At 42.8% G+C, this 19,587-nt stretch overlaps 1 protein-coding gene across 2 annotated transcripts; it reads left to right on the forward strand.

Moving 5' to 3' along the window:
- The first annotated feature begins 111 nt into the window (after positions 1 to 111).
- ATP23 (ATP23 metallopeptidase and ATP synthase assembly factor homolog) lies at positions 112 to 7,047 on the forward strand. Of its 2 annotated transcripts, none has more exons than XM_040594272.1 (6): positions 112 to 338; positions 1,069 to 1,114; positions 1,221 to 1,302; positions 1,592 to 1,729; positions 5,444 to 5,527; positions 6,497 to 7,047. In XM_040594272.1, the coding sequence occupies exons 1-6, from the start codon at positions 146 to 148 to the stop codon at positions 6,698 to 6,700; spliced, it is 747 nt and encodes a 248-aa protein (XP_040450206.1). In that variant the 5' UTR covers positions 112 to 145; the 3' UTR covers positions 6,701 to 7,047. The 2 variants fall into 2 exon arrangements, with proteins under 2 accessions (XP_040450206.1, XP_040450207.1); XM_040594273.1 differs by having other exon boundaries at positions 225 to 338; positions 1,016 to 1,114.
- Positions 7,048 to 19,587: the final 12,540 nt, after the last annotated feature.

A 19,587-nucleotide genomic window follows, 5' to 3' on the forward strand; every position in this document is an offset into this window, starting at 1 on the left:
CAGAGCCGGAGCGAACAGCGCATGCGCCCGCGGCCCTCCGCGCTGCCTGGCCACGCCCTCCCGGTCACGTGGCGCGGAGCGGCCCCCGTGATTGGTGCCGCCGGGGACGGTGGCCGGCGGGTGCGGCGGGCGGCGGGACTGGGCCATGGAGCAGGAGGGGGCCGCCTCGCCGCCGGCGGAGGAGAAGGTGGGGAGACAGGAGGGGGAGGAGGAGGAGGACGACTTCGGCTACCGGCTTTTTCCAGACCGGAACAAGAAGCCGCAGAGCTTCCTGGTCCGCAGCCTCTTCACCTTCCACAACAGGTGCCAGCTGATGCTGAGGATGACCCTGGAGACGAGTAAGCGCTTCCCCGGGGGGCCCGGGCCGGGCCTGGGTTTGGCGCAGTGGCAGGCGCACCGCGTGGAACCGGGGACGCCGTTGTTCTTTGCAGATACCGCCCGCCGTGGCTTGCGCGGTGGCCTTGGGCCGCAGGGTCTCGGGGCGGGGACTGCTCGCTCCCCACTGCCGCTGGCCCGGCCCGGCCCCTCCCCGGCCTGCGGCGGCCGGACGGGGCCTGAGCGGTTCGTGGGGCGGCGCTGCTGCTCGATGAACGCGCTGATTTTGGTGAAAATAAAGAAAATACAACTGCAGAAGTGGCTATGTTGGGGTTTTTTTCCCTCTCAGAAAGCCTTTCTCTACTTCTTTCTCGTGAAAACTTGAAAGGATTGGTTGATTTGTTCATTTGTACCCTTTTCACTATGTAATATTGACCTTGAATGTTATTGAAAACAATGGTCACTAATAGGCCAATCTGCTTATGTGTATTACTAACAGACATTGTAACGTGATTCCTGAATAGTTTTGTATCTATCGTGATTCTATATCACTTTACATAGTGATAGAGCTCTTAACAGCTGCCAGTTGCATTTCATTAGGGTTAAATACTGCAGAGTATGAATTTAAACACTGCAGAGTATGAATTTGCATGTGTAGTGTTTTGGGTTTTTTTATACTATCTTTGTACTTTGATTATAGATGATTTTCAGAACTTTTGTCTGGAGAAATTGATTGCAGCAATGTTTTTCTAGATCCATATGCGCAACTTCTTCTTGAGGCTATGAAGCAATCTGGTTGGTATGTAAACTAATTAATCTTGTTCTGTGTAGTAACATCACTATTACATGAAGTTACTGGTCTTTTTCAAAGTTTTCCCTATAACTTTTTTTGTTTGGCCTTTCAGCACTGTCTTCAATGACCGGCACTTTTCTTGTGAAAACTGTGATGGCTGTGTCAGTGGAGGTTTTGATTCTGCCACATCTCAGGTAGGTGCTGGACATCGTCCTCTTTAAAAAGACTACACACTTCTTTTAGTGTTGTGTTACTAGGTTTAAATCTACTAATGCTGATATTAGAGCTAGTCATGAAAGCAAGATAAATGAAAAATGTTCCATGGTATCTGAGCTAGTACACTGCGAAATGATGAGGCTGTTACTGTTGAAAAACACTGATCTAAAGAATCTAATTGTTGTGGGTGGTGTGCGCTGGATCTCTGAGAAGTAAGGGAAATGCTGAAACTTGCTGAAAAGATTATCTACATCTTCTCTTCTACAGATTGTTCTGTGTCAGAACAACATTCGCCACCAATCCCATATGAATCGGGTGGTTACACATGAATTGATTCATGCTTTTGATCACTGCCGTGCACATGTTGACTGGTTTAGAAATGTCAAACACTTAGCATGTTCAGAGGTAAGAGAAAATGCTTCTACTGTCATTATATTAATTACTGCTGGTTATTAGGGATTCGTGTTTAAATAGGTAGGCTGTTACACAGATTTAATTTGGTTTGATCCTGTTAATACATTTTGTGCTTTCTGTCAGGTCAACCTAAATAATATAATTCACAAAACAAATATGTAGTTTTCACAGATATTAATAAGTCAGTGAAAGTAGAATGTGATGACTGTGAGTGTAACTGTTACAGGAAGTGGTTATTAACAAATGAGAGTAGTTAGAGATGAAAGTATGTTCACACATTAATCAAATGTTTATAGGGTTCTTTTTCTCCCCTGCAAATCTTGGTATGTTGAGTAGTTTCTACAACACTGTGGTAACTTGATTTTTGTTTAGATTTTTTTTGTTAACAACAAACTTATAATTTCCTATAACACAGGGGTCCTCAAACTACGGCCTGCAGGCCAGATACGGCCCCCCAGGGTCCTCAATCCGGCCCCCAGTATTTACAGAACCCCCCCTGCAGATGGGGGAAATCATCTGCAGCTGCTTGTTTTCCTGCCACTTAATCCACGTGCCAGCCCCCGGTTTACAAAGTTTGAGGACCCCTACTATAACACATATTTTTCGATTAGGTGTGGTGTTGGCAATAGTACACTTTAGTTATGACTCTATGTCCATCTTGAAGGACGTAGGAATTTGCTGCTTGAAAGGCCTTAAAAATTCATGCATTAGGAGGTAAAATTAAACTGAGCACAGACCATTAAGGATTCCTCTTGTGTACACGAGTCAGGTGTATTCACATGCTTTTAGTTGTTTTCTGATGTAATTGGTATCACTTGACCACAGAAAGACTTAGCCTTATGATGAATATTATGAAGTGACATTCTTGTGACTCTGTGAATGGGGGGGCTTTTAGAAATATGTAAGAATATTATAGTGGCTTTATTTTGGGGTTTCTTTTTGCTTTTAGGTTTTGTTTGTTTGCTTGTTTTTAATGAGAATGTATTTGATTCCAGACTTAAGATGTGCACAGGTTTCACCTATAACCAATATCTAAGAGAACCAAAATGATTATTTTGGTACAGAAAAAATAAGATTTCAAAAAAAAAATTTAATTCATTAATTGAATTTATATTTGCTGTGGAAGAGAGTTGAAGTCACATATTACCTTTATCTTTTTATAGATAAAACTTAGTGAAGTAACCTTATGCAGTATCATTAAAGCCATTCTGTATAACTGTGGAGGGTTAACCTTGGCTGGCTGCCAGGCACCTATCAAATCATTCTCTGGCTCCCACACCTCAGTAGGATGGGAGAAAAAAAAAGACTAAAAAGCTCATGGATCAAGATAAGCATGTGGAGGTCACTCACCAGTTACCGTCACGAGCAAAATATACTCAACTTGGGGAAGATTAATTTAATTTATTGCCAATTAATGACAGAGTGCAATAGTAAGACATAAAACTAAAAATACCTTTCTCCCCACCTCCCTTTCTTCCCAGGCTCAACTTTGCTCTTTCATTCCTGACTGTTGTTTATTCCTCTCCTTCCCTTTCAAGCAGCACAGGGGGGTTGGGAATGGGGGCTGCAATCAGTTCATAACACTTTGCCTCTACTGCTCCTTCCTACTCACACTGTTTCCCTGCCCCAGTGTGAGGTCCTTCCCATGGGATACAGGCCTTCATGAACTGCTCCAATGTGGATCTTTCCCATGGGCTGCTGTTTTTCAAGACCTGCTCCAGCCTGTGTTGTTTCACAGCGTACAGTCTTCCAGGAATGGACTGCTCTACTGTCACTCCCCCACAGGCCACAGTTCTGCCATAAAACCCTCCATGGGCTGCAGCTTCTTTCAGGGCATGGCCATCTGCTCTGCCATGGGCCTTCCCCGAACTGCAGTGTGAATATCTGCTCTGCTGTCTGCTTCTCAGGCTGGAAGGGGACAATCTGTGTCACTGTGGTCATTCCCACAGGTGGCAGGAGAACCTTTACTCTGGTGCCTGGAGCACCTCCTCCCATCCTTCTTCACTGATCTTGGTATCTGGGGCTGTTTATCTAATCTTTTTCTCACTCCTGTTTCTCACAGCTGCCTTGTAGTGTTCTTTATCCTTTCTTAAATATATCATCACAGAGGTATCTCAGGCACTGCTGATGGACTCAGCTTTGATCAGTGGTGAGTCAGCTCTAGAGCCAGCTGAAACTGGCTCTGTCCAACATGGGGGCAGCCCTTTTTCTTGTTGCACAGAAACCATCCCAGCAGTTCTGCCCCAACATCTTGCCATGTAAACCCAATACAATAATGCTGAATTATTGACTATCTTTTTTTTTTCCCCCCCTCTAAGTGTGTAAACTTCAAACATAAAATTAAGGAAGATGTACAAATCTAGATTGTGCATGTTCTTGCTCTTCTTGAGATTATATGTTTGGTTCAGGTCTTTCGATACTTATTTTATTATATGATATTTACAGTCTTCATTGTCAGCTTCTTAATTCTTACAGTTCATACTTTCCATGCATTTATTTTCACTCATTTCACATATTTCACACACATTTTAATTATGGGAAGTCTAGTTTTAGTTCTGTTTCCTAACTGATGGGGTAGAGTGTGGAACAGCTGGCAGACAAAAGAAATTATAGTGCACAGGGCAAGACAGCTAACAAGATAAAACATCCAAACTGTATTGGGTTTGGCTGAACCACAGAGCAGCTCCCACAGCGCTGTGCTATCATTGGTGGCTAGAAGGTGTTGACAACACCCCAGCGCTTTGGCTGCTGCTGAGCAGCGCTCACACAGCATCAGGGCTGTCTCTGCAACATCCCCCCTCACCAGCAGGCTGGGGGTGGGCAAGGTCTTGGGAGGGGACACAGCCAGGGCAGCTGACCCAAAGTGACCAGTGGCATGTTCCATACCATGTGATGTCTGCTCAGATAGAAAAGGTAAAAGAAAGAACGAGGAAAGGGGCAGGGGGGCATTAGTTATTTACGACACTTGTCTTCTGGAGCAACCACTGGACGTACTGAAGCCGTGCTTCCTGGGAAGTGGCCGAACATCGTCTGCTGATGGGAAGTAGAGAATAACATCTTCTGTTTTCCTTGACTTCTGTGTGCGTGACTTTTGCTATTGCTTCATTTTATCTTTTGGCCTTTATCTTGACCCACAAGTTTTTTCTCCATCTTATTTTCTCCCCAAACTTGTTCTGCTGAGGAAGGGAGTGGTAGAATGGCTTGGTGGGCACCTGGCATCCACCTACCACACATACTCATTTAAATGTGGCTTTTCCTAAAGCAGGTGGGTTACTGCTCTTCTGGATGTTGCGTGTAGTCTTTGAAAGGTATTTGCCTTTCTTTCTGGCTCTTCTAACACCTTCTGATACAGGTTGGGGAGAATATGACTTTCCATGTTCTTTCAGCAGTTCACATATATGTGTGTATATATATATATAAATAAAAACATACTTAGGATCTCTTCTGATCATTCATTTAAGCTTTAGGAATATGTGAGATGGTCCCTGGAGAAACTTAGGGGTTCTGTAGCGATACTTTGCAGTTCATTGAGGCTGAAAGGGTGGATATAAACGGTAATAGGTACTTAATAAGTAGAAGTGGCCCTGGGAATATTCTGTACCAGCAGTCACCATAAAGATATTGAAGAAAGTAATTTGTTAAAGCTTTTTTGACTTTGTATTTCTGTGTATTTCTCTGATCATGTGGCACTTTTTTCCTCAATAGATTCGAGCTGCTAATCTCAGTGGAGACTGCACACTGATGAATGAAATAGCCAGGTTTAAATTTGGTTTAAAAGGACACCATCAGGTAAAGACTGTAGATGTTAAAGTCTAGTGATTTGTTATGAGTCATCTTTACCTACTTGATCTCTGTCTTTTACACTTTCATAGCTGAAAGCATCAGAGAAAGAAGTAGATGACATGGACTTGCTGCTTTCTCTTAGTTAACCTTAATAACCTTCAACAGTGCACGATAATTTTTTTTTCACCTTGTTATTTTTGTTGGAGTGAGATTCCTGAGTACTTACTCAAATCATAGACCATTACCACTGACAAGGGATAGTTAATAACAAAGCAAAAAAAAAGGTTTTGCAGGGGATGTAGTGGGAATACCTTAACCACTTTAAATGGGTAAAACTCTAAAAAGTCTTTGAAAACTGGAGGAAGGAGATTGGCAGAGGTGCTAAATAACCATGTATGTTAAGTCTTACAGGAATTAATTTTTTTTAATAGTAACAAAGACTATAGGTTGAGTTCCAAGGAGTTGCTCATGTTAGAGTGGCAGTTAGCTTGTAGCTTGGGTTGTTTACATTTTTAAAAATCTTTTAGTAGACAAACTCTGTAAGCAAAAGTTGCCATAGAGGTATCAAAATGATGGCCAGTAAAGGAGTCATTCCTGTATGTTTTACAGCATATTTCAGTTGGAAAAATACTAACTGGTATTTATGTCTATTTCTTTCTGACGTATTTTCTTGTGTCTGCGTCAATTTGTACAAATACTTGATGCCTAAAAAAATGCCAAACTATATTTTAATTCCTTTCTATGGAATGTCTTTTACTTATCTGATGGTTTATTTGCACATGGAAAACTAGAACACATAGTCGACGCGTGATGGAATAAAAATGTACTTTAATGCTTATTACATTGCAATGTTTGACTCTTCTGTGATACAAAAAATTATTGCATGTGTAGTAGGAGTTAATACTTGCCAAAACCTGGAAAAAAGTTATTTATACTAATAATGACAGATTTTCCTTTATCTAATTCCCACTTTAGACTTGTGTGCGAGACAGAGCAATTCGTTCCATTCTGGCTGTTAGAAAAGTTAGCAAAGAAACAGCAGAAAAAGCTGTGGATGAAGTTTTTGATGCCTGCTTCAATGATCTGGAACCTTTTGGAAGAATACCGCACAGTAAAACAGATGCAAAACGTGCTTATAGAGACTTTCAGAACAGAGATCGCTATAATGCTAATTTGTGAAGGAAAAAAACCATGGAAAATGATATTAATATCTGATTGTTCTGTAACATCTGGAGTTACAGTCTATGCTCACAGTGCTGGTGGAAAGGGCAGTTCTATCAAATGTGTCAGTTAATTTTGTAAGCTTTTTCCAGGAGCCAACTTCCACGGAAGTAAACAAAGTAAATGAACAAGACTAAAAACTTGTCTTTCCTCATCTGTTATTCCAGCAAGATAAGTTTGTAGACCAAGTGACTTGTCAAATAAGGATCTGCACATTTCAACGCACATTTAATTCTGCTCAGCCTGACTGGGACTTGGTTTCTGAAAGTTTTGTTGTTACTGAATAAATCTTTTCATAAAATCTTTACATTTCCACCGTCTTTGATTTATGAAGTCATAAACTTCATGATCTTCATCACTCCATTTCAAAAGATGGGCAATGAAACTACAGCTCTAGCTTTAATAACATTTTAAAATTACATTTTTTTGTTAAATGCTAAACCCACAATTCAATAGACTGCCACATTTGTTTATGAGCACCACCTGAAATTTTTGGAATTCCAGCTCATCTAATGTTAACTTCACAGGTAGATAAAACCCTTTGTCTTTTTAGGAATTTGGCCAACAGTACTTCTTACCAGATCAAAACTACAAACTGGATAAGCATTGGTGAAAGTCTTCTCACCAGATTGAGCTTTGCTCAATATGTGGGTGTAGTTTTTGGTCTTCTTGTTATGCTTGTTAGGTGGGTAAGTCCATCTGAGGAAAGCAAGAAGCTCCTAGCTTCATCCTAAGTCTGAGAGAAGCTGTCTCATTCCTCCATTATTTCCGAATGTAAAGTATTATAATCATTGTCATGGGTGCAAGAGAACCACATTTTCTTCTCTCCCTTGAAATTGAAGGTGCAAGTCATCTGCTGGTGGGGTTCACTGATGTAATGGGAGATGTGAGTCCCCAGTCAAAGGTTTGTGGGCATAGCTGCTGTTACAGTTACTGGATTCAGACTTGACTGGGAAATTTGGTTTCAGAGAAGATGAAACAGTGGCCTGGTTGTTACTGTTTCATATGTGCAAGGCATTTTAGACGGGCTTTCAATTTCATAGGATGTCAAGTCTGAGTAGTGGTAGTGGTGTCAGTTTCACTGTGTAAAGTTCTTCATAACTGCAGAAGCATACAATTGCTGAGGTTGAAAGGGACCTCTGGAGACACTGCTCTTTCAACCACGCTGCACAGAGCAGGGTCAACTAAAGCATGTTGCTGAGGAGCGTGTCTAGTTGGGTTTTGAATATCTCTAAGGGCAGAGACTCTACAGTCTCTCAGGGTAACCTGTTCCAGCATTGGATCACCCTTGCAGGTTGGTTGGTTTGGGGTTTTTTTCTCCTTACATGTAAATGGAGTTTCCTGTATTTCACTTTTTGTGCCAATTTCCTCGTCTTTTCCTTTGGCACCACTAAAAAGACTGAGTCAGTCTTCTCTGCTTCCACCCTTGCTCCAGCAGGTATTTATGCACATTGGTAAGATCTCACTGAACTTTTTCTCCAAGCTGAAGGATCCCAGCTCTGGGTCCCATTTTGTAGGTCAGATGTTCTGATCCGTTTATCATCATGGCAATTTGCTGAACTACTCTACCATGTCCATGTCTCTGTTGTACTGGGAAGCCCAGAACTGGACCCAGCACTCCAGGTATCTCACCAGTGCTGAGCAGAGTGGAAAATCACCTCCCTCAACCAGCTGGCAATGCACCCTTCCTAGTGCAGCTCAGCAGGCCTTGTTTACTGCAAAGCTGTGCTGCTTGCATACAAACTGGTGTTCACCAGCTAGCTGATCATATTGTGTGTTGGTGCCTGTGGTTATTCTTCCCCAGGTGCAGCAGTTGGCATATCCCTTTGAACTTGATGAGGTTCCTCTCTGCCATGTCAAGTTCTTTCTGATTAGTAGCACAAACCTCTGGTCTATCAGCCACCCCACTCAGTGTTGTATTGTCCATAAACTTGCAGAAGTTGCACTACTCCTATCTTCCAGGTTGTAAATGAAGAGGTTAAACAGCATTGGCTCTCATAGCAATACCTGGGGCATGTCACTAATGTCTGGCCTTATTGTGACTAAGCCCCAGACATGTTTAAAGAATTTAATATGAACTTGGGAACATCTCAGCCAGATGGTTTGCATGCATGTACTTTTTAGAAGTTTGAAAATCTCCATGTGAATTGTTCTGCTCGCTTACCTTAAGTGTCAGAAAACCATTCTAGGCATGTTTTATTTATTGCTGCGGGTGTATCAATAGGTCAAGTGCCTGGAACTTGGATCCTAAGCAAAAGAATCTGCCAATGAAGTTTTGTTCACATTGAACAAAAGACACTCTGCTCTGCTACTTGTTGAGTTAAACCTACCTGGAAAGAGCAATAGAATGCTGCCTGCTACCTGGATCGTCTTAGACAGCATGTAAGGTCACCATGCAAGTTTGCAGTTAAAACCTGGAGCTCAGGCTTAATGACTTAGAAGAATAGCTGTGTTCATACAGGTATTTTATTCTTTGTTTATTGTAAAATGCAAAAGCCGTCCTTGGAGACCTGAACACCCAGATCCTGCAGCCCAGGTTATTATGCAGGCACTCCCCAAAGAATATTCCCATCACAGGACCACAGTTTTGTGGTTCGGCTCTTGCTTTCCTTGGTGCTGTGCAATTTGCTTTCTTCAGTTCTCTTTGTCAACGAGGTTTGGAAAGAAAGTGAGAAAAACTGGATGAGAGTGGAAGTGATGACTCCATAAATATATTGGGAAAGGGAATTTAAGTTATGGTACAAGGTTGAACAGTTATGAAATGGTCATGGTTAATTTAAATAGGAAATTAGAAGTTGGTATATAAACAGCTGAAGAGTAAATAAACAAACAAGGAATAGGCATTCTTTATACTGGGGCTGAAAAGTTTACGAAAAAGCTTCATCCCAAAATGAGAAAAGTTAAGTCCTTTAGGATTCCAAAAAGGGTGAACTGAAACTAGGCTGTTGTGTGATCACTTTTTTTGCATTTTATTTCAGTGTAGTAATCTTGTATTTCAGGATTTCTTCTGGTCATTGGCAAAGTCTGTAAAGGAAAGGGCTATTCTGCCTCTTTTATGCTGTCTACCCCCAAAGATGTCTAACTCTGGATTCTAGTTCTCACTTGTCTTCCCTGCAGCACTGGGGGGTGGGTGGGATGGGGGTGGCGTAGTGATCAGCTGAGTAAGGCTGAGTTAGGACAAGCTGATGAAATTGAGATCTTTAAACCCTTATAGTACCACCTTGGTGTGTTTTACTCGCATGTTCAAGGTTAAACTAATCACCAGATTTGGGATCAGAAATGAAATTTTCCTTGCTTAATTTGGTAGGGATGACTGGCATTTCTGTGAGCAGCTGGATGCTATTTCATGCTGTTCAGGTGCTAGTGGATAGCTTTACATTTGCAGCCTCTGAATGAGGAGTCCTGTGTGCCAAGTCCAGTGCTGAGCTGAGCTGCGATGACAGTGGCAAGGCTGGGTGTCTGGTCCTCAGAAATGAGATCTGAAGCAGATGATTATGCCTGTGTAGTGTGAGCTACCCTGCACACTGGGGTGTTAGCAGGGAGTTAGGCTTCCTGAGCCTACAGTGACCACTGGGACAGAGTGACCAGTGAGAAAGGCAGACCTGGAAGGAGCAGCCATCTGAATCACCTGAGAATTTAATGTTGAGTGACGGTCTTTCTTGTTGCAAGGATGAAACTCACTGGAGGGACCTCAAAGGCTTTCTCTTTCCCGACTGGTATATCCCAGCTGGGATGTTGGCCTTTTGACTGTAGGCCTGACATTTGTCAGCAATGGGAAAGCTTTTGTCACTTGAGTCCTTTACGCTATGAATTGCTGAGCATGTTCTGGTTGTCTCTGGTGGTGAAGGACTGGGTATAATGATCAGTGTTGCCTTCTCCTGTTCTGTGTCCCTGTATATTTTCTGGCAATGGGACTGTCATTGTATGAAGCTTTTACAGGCAATACGTAAACTGCAAGATCTGGCTGCAGTGGGGCAGCAGACTCCTTGGTGAGATTTGAGCAGGAGTGAGGCACTGAGTTGTTCAGGTAAGGGAAGGTCAGGACATGCACGGATTTCAAGTGTCTGACAGATGCTCAGGCTGGAAGGCAAAGATCCTCCTGAGCACCTCCAGAATTAAGCAGCCTCTGAAGGGGCTCTTGTTTGACTGCACCTTTGGGCTTCTGCAATCCACCTATTTGTTTCACGTGCCTAGAACTTTTTGGATCTGACAGTCATTCTGTAATTTCCTCCTGAGAAGAATTCAGTCACGTAATTAGTCTCCAACCCAATGGGCCTGTTCCTAAGGTGCCACTCAAGAACATGCTGCATGAAGCAAGTGGTAGGAAAGACAGCTGCTTCCCCTGTCCCCTGTGCAGAGCCAGCAGCAGTGTGTCACCATTTCCTGAACAGCAGCAAACACTTTAAAGAGATTCAAACATAAGCACTGTCCTCACAAAAGGCAAAGCAATGTATCCAAGCAGTGCCTGAAAGATCTGATCAAGCCTGATTTGTCCGAGTTGTTCTGCTCATGTTGGATTATGGGTGGGCTGCATTTTCATACCCGCAAGTACCATTGCTTCTGGGGCCAAGAATTAATGCAGATTCCCCAGAAAGTCATCCTAGTTGTCTTGGAGGAAGTAACATCTTGGCCAAGATTGCCCAAACCTGTGCTTTCAACAGTTTTGCAGAATTTCAAATGGAGATTTAGTAATTTTATTTTCTTGGGGTAATTCCATGAATGACCAACATAATCACATGGCTGAATATCCAAACAGAAAAAAGATGGATATAATACCCTACATACCTATGGAGAAAATTACACATCACTGAATTCTAAGCTTCCCTTCTTTGATGTAATCTAGATAGACCTTCTGGGTTTTCTAAAATCCTTGAGGATCAGAGATGCCTTGGAACAGCATAATCTTGTGTGTTAATATTCCCTTAACCTTTGCTGTTTTTCAAATCCCTGTTTTAGTCAGTATGATGTATGATGCTGAATTTTTTATGACACTTCTCACATATATTCTGGCAGATATTTCTATCCCTTCATTATACCTTATTAACCAAAGTTCTACTTTAATGAGTGTGTGTGTGTGTGTGGTTTGCATTTAAATTGCTTTTTGACCAACACGTTGTTTGAATATATATAGTTGTCTGCTGAGAAAGCTTTGTCAAATCTCTATAGAAATGGAAGATACAGCCATAAAGAGTAGAATATGCAAGCATACAAGTGACTTCTTTTTTTTGTTTAGCATTTTGATAGGTGAACACCATCAAGATAGGTGAACAACATAAAGGAAAAAAAGTATTCTAGAGACGTGGGTAATAAAAAGTGCATTGACCTATATGAAGATATAGTTTAAAAATAATTAAAAAAAATAATAAAACAACACCAAAAACTAAAACTACAAAATGTGATGTGATGGTTGGAGGCCATCTCGGGCATAGGAGTCACGAAATAGTAGAATTTTGGATTCTTGGACAAGTAAGGAGGGGTTCAGCAGAACGGCCACCTTGGACTTCTGGAGGGCAGACTTTGTCCTGTTCAGGAGACTGGTTGACAGAGTCCCTTGGGAGGCAGTCCTGAAGGGCAAAGGAGTCCAGGAAGGCTGGACATTCTTCAGGAACGAAATCTTAAAGGTGCAGGAACAGGTTTTCCCCATGTGCCAAAAGGTGAGCCGGTGGGGAAGAAGACCAGCCTGGCTGAACAGAGAGCTTCGGCTGGAACTCAGGGAAAACCAAGGAATTTATGACCTTTGGAAGAAGGGGCAGGCCATTCAGGAGAACTACAAGGATGTCATGAGGTTATGCAGGGGGAAAATTAGAAGCACCAAAGCTCAGCTAGAACCTAATATGGCTACTGCTGTAAAAGACAATAAAAAATGTTTCTATAAATACATGAGTAACAAAAGGAGGACTAAGGAGAATCTCCATCCTTTTTTTGGATGCAGGGGGAAACATAGTGACAAAAAGTATGAGGAAAAGGATGAGGTACTTAATGCCTTTGCCTGAGCGAGATCAGTTGTTCTGTGGGTGACCAGGCCACTCAACTGGAAGATGGGGACCGGGACCAGAATGAAGCCCCCATAGTCCAAAGATAAATGGTCATCAACCTGCCACATCACTTAGACACACACAGGTCTATGGGGCTAGATGGGACCCACACCAAGGTACTGAGGGAGCTGGCAGAAGTGCTTACCATTGGTCCCAGTTGACAAGAGGTTAGCAAATGTGACAGCTGTCTACAAGAAGGGCTAGAAAGAGGATCCAGAAAGGTCTGACCTCGGTGCCAGGGAAGGTTATGGAGGAGATCATCTTGAGTGCCATCATGCAATATTGTGCAAAAATCACTTGGAGGGGGGAATTGGAGAAAACTGGGACCTAACAGAAGTGGCATTGTAACAGCCTTTTTAGGGTAAAATACAGTTGCCACTTTCAGGACGGTTGGCATGCACGGACTATACTCCGCCATGGTTCCCTAGGCAGCACAACCTGCTGTTCTAGGGGAGCACTGGAGGGCGGAGCAGCGTGGAGACCCTGTGTCCAGGCTCTGCTGTACTTCCTGCAGGACTGGGAACTTGATGGTACCGTACAGCTGGCAAGCTGCATAGCAGCCGTCAAATGAGAGATAGATGTCCAATGCTGAGCCAACAACCATGGTGGAATTATAATCTCATTATAATAGTACACACACCTCCATCCCAAAGCTACCCACCTCCAAGGTATGACTACCCCTCACCAAGCATGCGCTTTACATTTATCAACTATGTCTTTAAATGAAAAGCAAGAGAATTTTACACCAGTCTAATGAAAGAATGTATGACTAGAGTCACTCAAGAAAAGTATAAAAAGTGAAGGAATGAGGGGTGAAGCTGGGGAAGACACTATCATAACTTCTGGGATCAGCTGATGGGCTGAACCTGTCCTCTCCCTCTAGGGACTTGTATTGGGTAAGAACTTTGTCTTATGCATGCTTATGCTTATCACGCTAGCTGGTATTAGTGATTAGCTTTGGTTGCATATAATTTGGTAGTATATAATTTCAAGCTTGTTTTTGCCGACAGTCCCTTTCACCAGCAGTCATGAATCCTAACTTGTCACAATTTTATAATAAGAGTGTTAGTCCATAAACTGTTAGTGTGAGCCCTTTGCGGGCGCTAGCAGTTGCCTGCAGCGGGTAACACATTTAAACAAAGTGGGGAGACCCTCTGAGGGGTCCCCTAATGCTGTTGGCGTGTTTCCCTGAACAAGGCAGTCAAATCATCCTCTGATCCAGTGGGACTGTTCAGTGAAGGGTCCCTGTAATGGGACACTGACGGGCTGGTCGGGCACAAGGGTCTTGGCTTTGCTGGGGTGCTGATAGATCAAAAATCCAGGGTTAGGAAAATATTTCCCCCTTGCCTCCAGCTCCTTCCACGTGACAGACATGTACAGGACAACCAGGTGACCAGGCCCGGTCAGCATGGGTTTGTGAAAGGCAGGTCCTGCTTGAGTAACCTGATCTTCTGTGACAAGGTGACCCGCTTAGTGGATGAGGCTGTGCATGCTGTCTGCCTAGACTTTAGTAAAGCCTTTGACACCATTTCCCACAGCATTCTCCTGGAGAAACTGGCTGCTCATGGCTGGGACAGGTGTACTGTTTGTTGGGCAAAAATCTGGCTGGCTGGTTTAGCCCAAAGAGTGGTAGTGAATGGGGTTACATCCAGCTGGCAACCAGTCATAAGTGGTGTCCCCAGGGCTCAGTACTGGGGCCAGTTCTGTTTAATATTTCTATCAGTGATCTGGAAGAGGGGATTATGTGTGCCCTTACTAAGTTTGCAGACAACACCAAGCTGGGTGGTGGTGGTGGGGTTGCTGTGACCCAGGTGCAGGACCTGGCACTTCTCCTTGTTGAACCTCATACAGTTGGCCTTGGCCCATCGATCCAGCCTGTCCAGATTCCTCTGCAGAGCCTTCCTGCCTGAGGGTGGTGAGGCTGTACCTCGAATCCTGTGTTCAGTTTTGGGCCCCTCACTACAAGAGGGATGTTGAGGTGCTGGAATGTGTCCAGAAACAGGCAACAAAGCTGGTAAAGGATCTGGAGCACAAGTTTTATGAGGAACAGCTGTGGGAACTGGGGGTGTTTAGTCTGGAGAAAAGGGGACTCAGGGGGACCTTATTACGCTCTATAACTACCTGCAAGGAGGTTGTAGCAAGCTGGGGGTTGGGTCTCTCCTCCCAAGTAACAAGCGATAGAACAGGAGGAAATGGCCTCAAGTTGTGCCAGGGAGGTTTAGACCGGATATTAGGAAAAATTTCTTTCCCAAAAGGGTGGTCAAGCATTGGCACAGGCTGCCCAGGGAAGCAGTGGAGTCACCGTCCCTGGAGGTATTTAAAAGACATGTAGATGTGGGCTTAGGGACATGGTTTAGTGGTGGACTTGGCAGTTCTACATTAACGGTTGGACTTGATGATCTCAAAGGTCATTTCCAATCTAAATGATTCTACGATTCTATTAAATAAAATCATGTAACCAGGAAATGTCAGCTTAAGCAGCAGATACATTTCAGTTTCACCAAGTCAAATTGTAATGGCAGAATGGCACTACAAGTCACCAGAAAGCAATCGGAAGAGTCGAATGGGCTTCTTGTCATTCCCTGAGGAAAGGAGGGACAATAATTACATGAAACTTTGCACACACTGTTTATCAATTCAATCAATCATTTCATTGCTTTAGGTGAAATTTTAATCTGCATCATGTTTTCTCATCAAAACAGAGGTTAAAAAAAATGAGTAAAAGCTAACTGCAAATATGAAAAATATGGGAATTGATTAAGCAGCAGAGGGAGCTGAAGGACTGTGGAACAGCGTGCTGCTTGGAAAGCCAGCTGCAGACCGTGCACAGCTGTTGCTCTATGTGCACTTCAGTTTGGTTTAAATCTCTGTTTTAATCAAATTTGCATAACTCCAATGTTAAAATAGGGTAAAAATTAATCATATTTCAATTGCATTATTCTGATTCTGCATAATATTTGCTTCCTTTAGAAGACCACCCCAAAACATTTATGGAAATGTTTTTGACATCTGTGCTGTTTCGGAGTGTGACTGTGGTTGCAGCAACAGTTAGGTAAATGCTGGGGTGCATGTGGCAGACCAAAACATCCAGCTGTAAAGCCCCATCATCAGTAATCAGAATCATACAGATTGTATTAGCTCAATTCCTTATTCCTTGTGCCTGAATTTCCACTAGTCTATCATTTTATCTCTTATACCTGAAAGATATTGAAGCTTTGATGAAACCAAATAGAAAGAAAAAAAGAGCATCATTGTCCAAACAATATATCCAAGAGCTATAATTTTACAAAGAAGAGTAATTTAATATAGAGTCTTTAGGGATTTTCTTTTTTCCTAGAGAAGAAGCACTAGCCATGACATACCTTACTGAATAGTTTCTTGGCTGAAGTGTTTTTAAATTTTGTAGTACCTAGCTCTCAGTTGCCTGGATGCATGCCAATACCACAGGAGCCTTCATGTGTTGATTGTCGTTTTACAAAACAGTTTTAGAGAACAGTAGCAATTAGAAGTGCAAACAACAAAAATCATCAGTAATCAGAAAAATCCAACTCTGATATAATGAAAAGTTCAGAAGTTTTCAGGGCATGTGCAGGGAGTCTTACCTTTTGCTAGAACTGAAGAGTTCAGCACCAAGAGGTTATTATCCATCAGAATTCCACCCAAATTCACTAACAAGCATTCATCCTCTAGCTTGCCTGTAAGCCTGATCAAAAAGAAAACTAGGAAATAAAGATTGACATCATCTTTTTATTCAATAGGGGTTTTTGTTGTAGCCTTTTAATGGGATATGAGAAATTCATTCAGAGCTTGGGAGGAGTGAAACCATTGTTCTCAGTTTCCTTGAAAAGACGATGGAAAGAAGAAAAAGGAGAAGGGCATGCACAAATGACTCTATGTGCTGGTGGGTAAGTGTCATGGTTTAACCAAATATATGAAAAGGGAACTTGGTTTCAGCTCTTGCTCTATTGAGCACTAAGCAAAAAGTATTGAAGTGCTCTCTGGATTTACACCTATGCTCCCCACTCGCAGGCGTCAGCTGGGGAAAAGGCTGTAACCAAGGCAGGGCTGGGTGACAGCTGGGCAGAGCGGTGGCTGCAGAGGGAGCAGAAAGCCTTTGGTACCCAGTAACTTTGATTATTTCCTCTCCCTCCTTCTCAGTGCAAAGTGGAGCAGCTTCAGGGACACCTTTCCCTCTCCCCAAAATGCTTCACAGCTGAATGGTTTTCCTTCATCTCCATTTTTGTCCTGCTGTTTTCTCCTTGTTTGAAGGAGTTTCTTCTCAATGAACACATTACACTGTCCCTCTCTTCTCAACTTCCTCCCGTGTGTGTGCAAGTAAAGCATGCCCTTTCTTCTTTTTCTTTCATTACTACTTACCTCCTTCTCCTCCCACTGTGCATCTCAAACACGCACAAGGGAAAAGGGAAATGAAATTATAACTGTGGAACTGATCTGCTATATTACATGTATGAGAATGAGGGGTATTTCATGCCAGTATCCTCTTTCAGTTTCCACCTCCTAATCCTATAGCAGTGGATTTTACTCTGATCGCTTCAGTCTGGTCTGGTGGGAGCAAACTGGGGATTCCCAGCAAAAGACTGTGAATGCGAAGGTGAATCCCCTTCCCCACAGTGCTATTTTTACAGAGCTTCTTTCTCACCTCTGGTCATATGCTTATGTGTATGCGTCCCGACTGCGTATCGCCCGCTCCTCTCACGCCCCAGCTCCTGCAGCTGTCCTCCTCTATTCCTCAGCTGCCTTCGTGCTCCTTGCACCCATGCTAAACTGTTGTTGGTGCTAGCTGAAGGTCCACCAGGCTTTAGTCTCTTGATTTGATGCTTTAATGGAATTCATTCAGGAAACCATCTGGGCATATGTTTCTTTACACATGGAACCATGGCAAGGAATGGGGATCATCAATCAGACCTCATGCTGATACTGACCTGAACTTATGGCAGGGCTGAATATTCATTCATGGGAACTGAGAAGCGTTCCTGGGTATCACAGAATATATATTACCCTCAGGGTTCATGCCTGCTGCTTTAGATCTGGTACGAGGAGTAGGGGACTAATTACCCATAGGACTGGGAATACAAGAAAAGAAGGTCACAGGTACACATTTCCAGCTTCGTGCATTTTTTTCAGAAATACTGCGTAAAAGCAGACTTAAAAGGCCAGCTCTAATATAACAGTCCTCTCCTCCTGCTTTTTGGATGCCTCCAATAGAGTGAATTTGACTGCCAGCCACTAACTGAAGAGGACTGGCTATTATTTCAACTCTTTCTGGCTCTCATACACTTACCCCATGCAAAAAAAGATAACAAGAGTGTCCCCTGCCTTCTCTTCAGAGTACCAGTAGTCTAATAGGACATTCCCCAAGCGGTGAGAATCTGGGTTCAAACCCCCTCAGACTTTTACTTAGGAAGGAAAAAACGCTCACTATTTTAGACATATGGGCTCAAGAAGCTTTCCTGGGTTCAGTCAATAAGTCCAAGGTAGCTGAGTGCTTGACGTGGTTAGGTTTTTACAAATCATACTGTTCACAGTCCTTTTTAATTGCCTGTCTCATGTCGAAAATGGGCTTTTCTGAAGACGTTTTCTAGAAATCCACTAACCTCTCCCAGAGAGGCTGGGCATGTAATTTGTACATTGCATAGATCACTGTGAAGTAAGGCATCTACTGCATGTGCAGTGCTACAGTCTTAAAGAATGTGTGTTTACCTGAAAAAAAAAAAAAAAAAAAAAGTCAACACTTCCTTTAACATTTCTTTTAGATTTGACTTTAAGAAGTATTATGAGCTTAGGTTTCTTTTGTCTTGTCGTGCTGTAGATACTTTTGGGGACACACAACTACCACCTTTCGTGACTTGTTTAATATAAGCAACTTAACTCCAATCCAAATGCTGACATAAAAGACAGCAGCTGTGGTCCCAGAGGTTGGCTATCTGAGGACAGGTGGTCTCAAGTTGCCCAAGGATGACTGAGGCATTTGTGAATGAACTTTAGGAAAACACTAGGATAATAGATTTTGCTATTCAAAATCACCCTTCGATGTGACAGCCCTCCTTCTTGCTTCTTCAAGACTCTTGGATGTGCTCCTTATCTCCTGGCATCTCATCATACCATTCCCTGCTCTTTCCATCCTCATGGACCTTCAGAAGTTATTAGTCCTCAGGCACATTTGCCTTCATCCAAGAAACTCAAACTAGTGCATATGGTAGACCTCCCTCTTGCACAGTCTTTGCTGCAGCACAGCACTGGAGATGTTTATAGAAATAGGTTTTTTTAGAGATCTAGGTTTATGTCTAAATTTCTTCTGAAATATTTTAGTCCCCATCCCCGTCCCACCCTATTTTTTTTTAAACAGAATCCTTGTTCTCTTCAACTCTACCCTTATAAAGCAAATTCTCAAGGAATGGGTGAGAGAAAGGATTTTGAGGGGAATTATCTATTTCTGTTTGTTTAAACTGTGCCAGTGAAAAATACCAGCCCCTCTCACTGCTTCTGTTTCTCTCCTTCAGGAATCCTGCTTTCAAGATGTGAATGTCAGGCTCTCAGGGACACAGGCTCTTTTATACAGCTCTGGAAGTTCTGATCAGTAAAGCACTTAAGCACTTACTTACATTTAATCATGTCATTTTTAGAGACTTACCATTTGTTGTCTTGTGAACCACAGTACTCAGCACCTTGAAGAACTGTGCTTTAAGTGCATCAAGTGCACTTGAACTTACTCAATGAGTTATTGGATGTATGGTCCTCTCAATACACAAAAGGAAGGTCGTTAAATTGATGTGACACACTTCCCAAGTA

The sequence above is a fragment of the Falco naumanni genome, chromosome 5 (assembly GCF_017639655.2).
Source record: "Falco naumanni isolate bFalNau1 chromosome 5, bFalNau1.pat, whole genome shotgun sequence".
Lineage (NCBI taxonomy): Eukaryota > Metazoa > Chordata > Aves > Falconiformes > Falconidae > Falco > Falco naumanni.

Bases quoted from the DNA above. Each gene is read 5' to 3' on its own strand.
- ATP23 (XM_040594272.1), top strand. From the start codon at position 146: ATGGAGCAGGAGGGGGCCGCCTCGCCGCCGGCGGAGGAGAAGGTGGGG. The intron at 1,303-1,591 runs GTAGGTGCTGGA...TCTCTTCTACAG, and splicing joins TTGATTCTGCCACATCTCAG to ATTGTTCTGTGTCAGAACAA. The intron at 1,730-5,443 runs GTAAGAGAAAAT...TTTCCTCAATAG, and splicing joins AACACTTAGCATGTTCAGAG to ATTCGAGCTGCTAATCTCAG.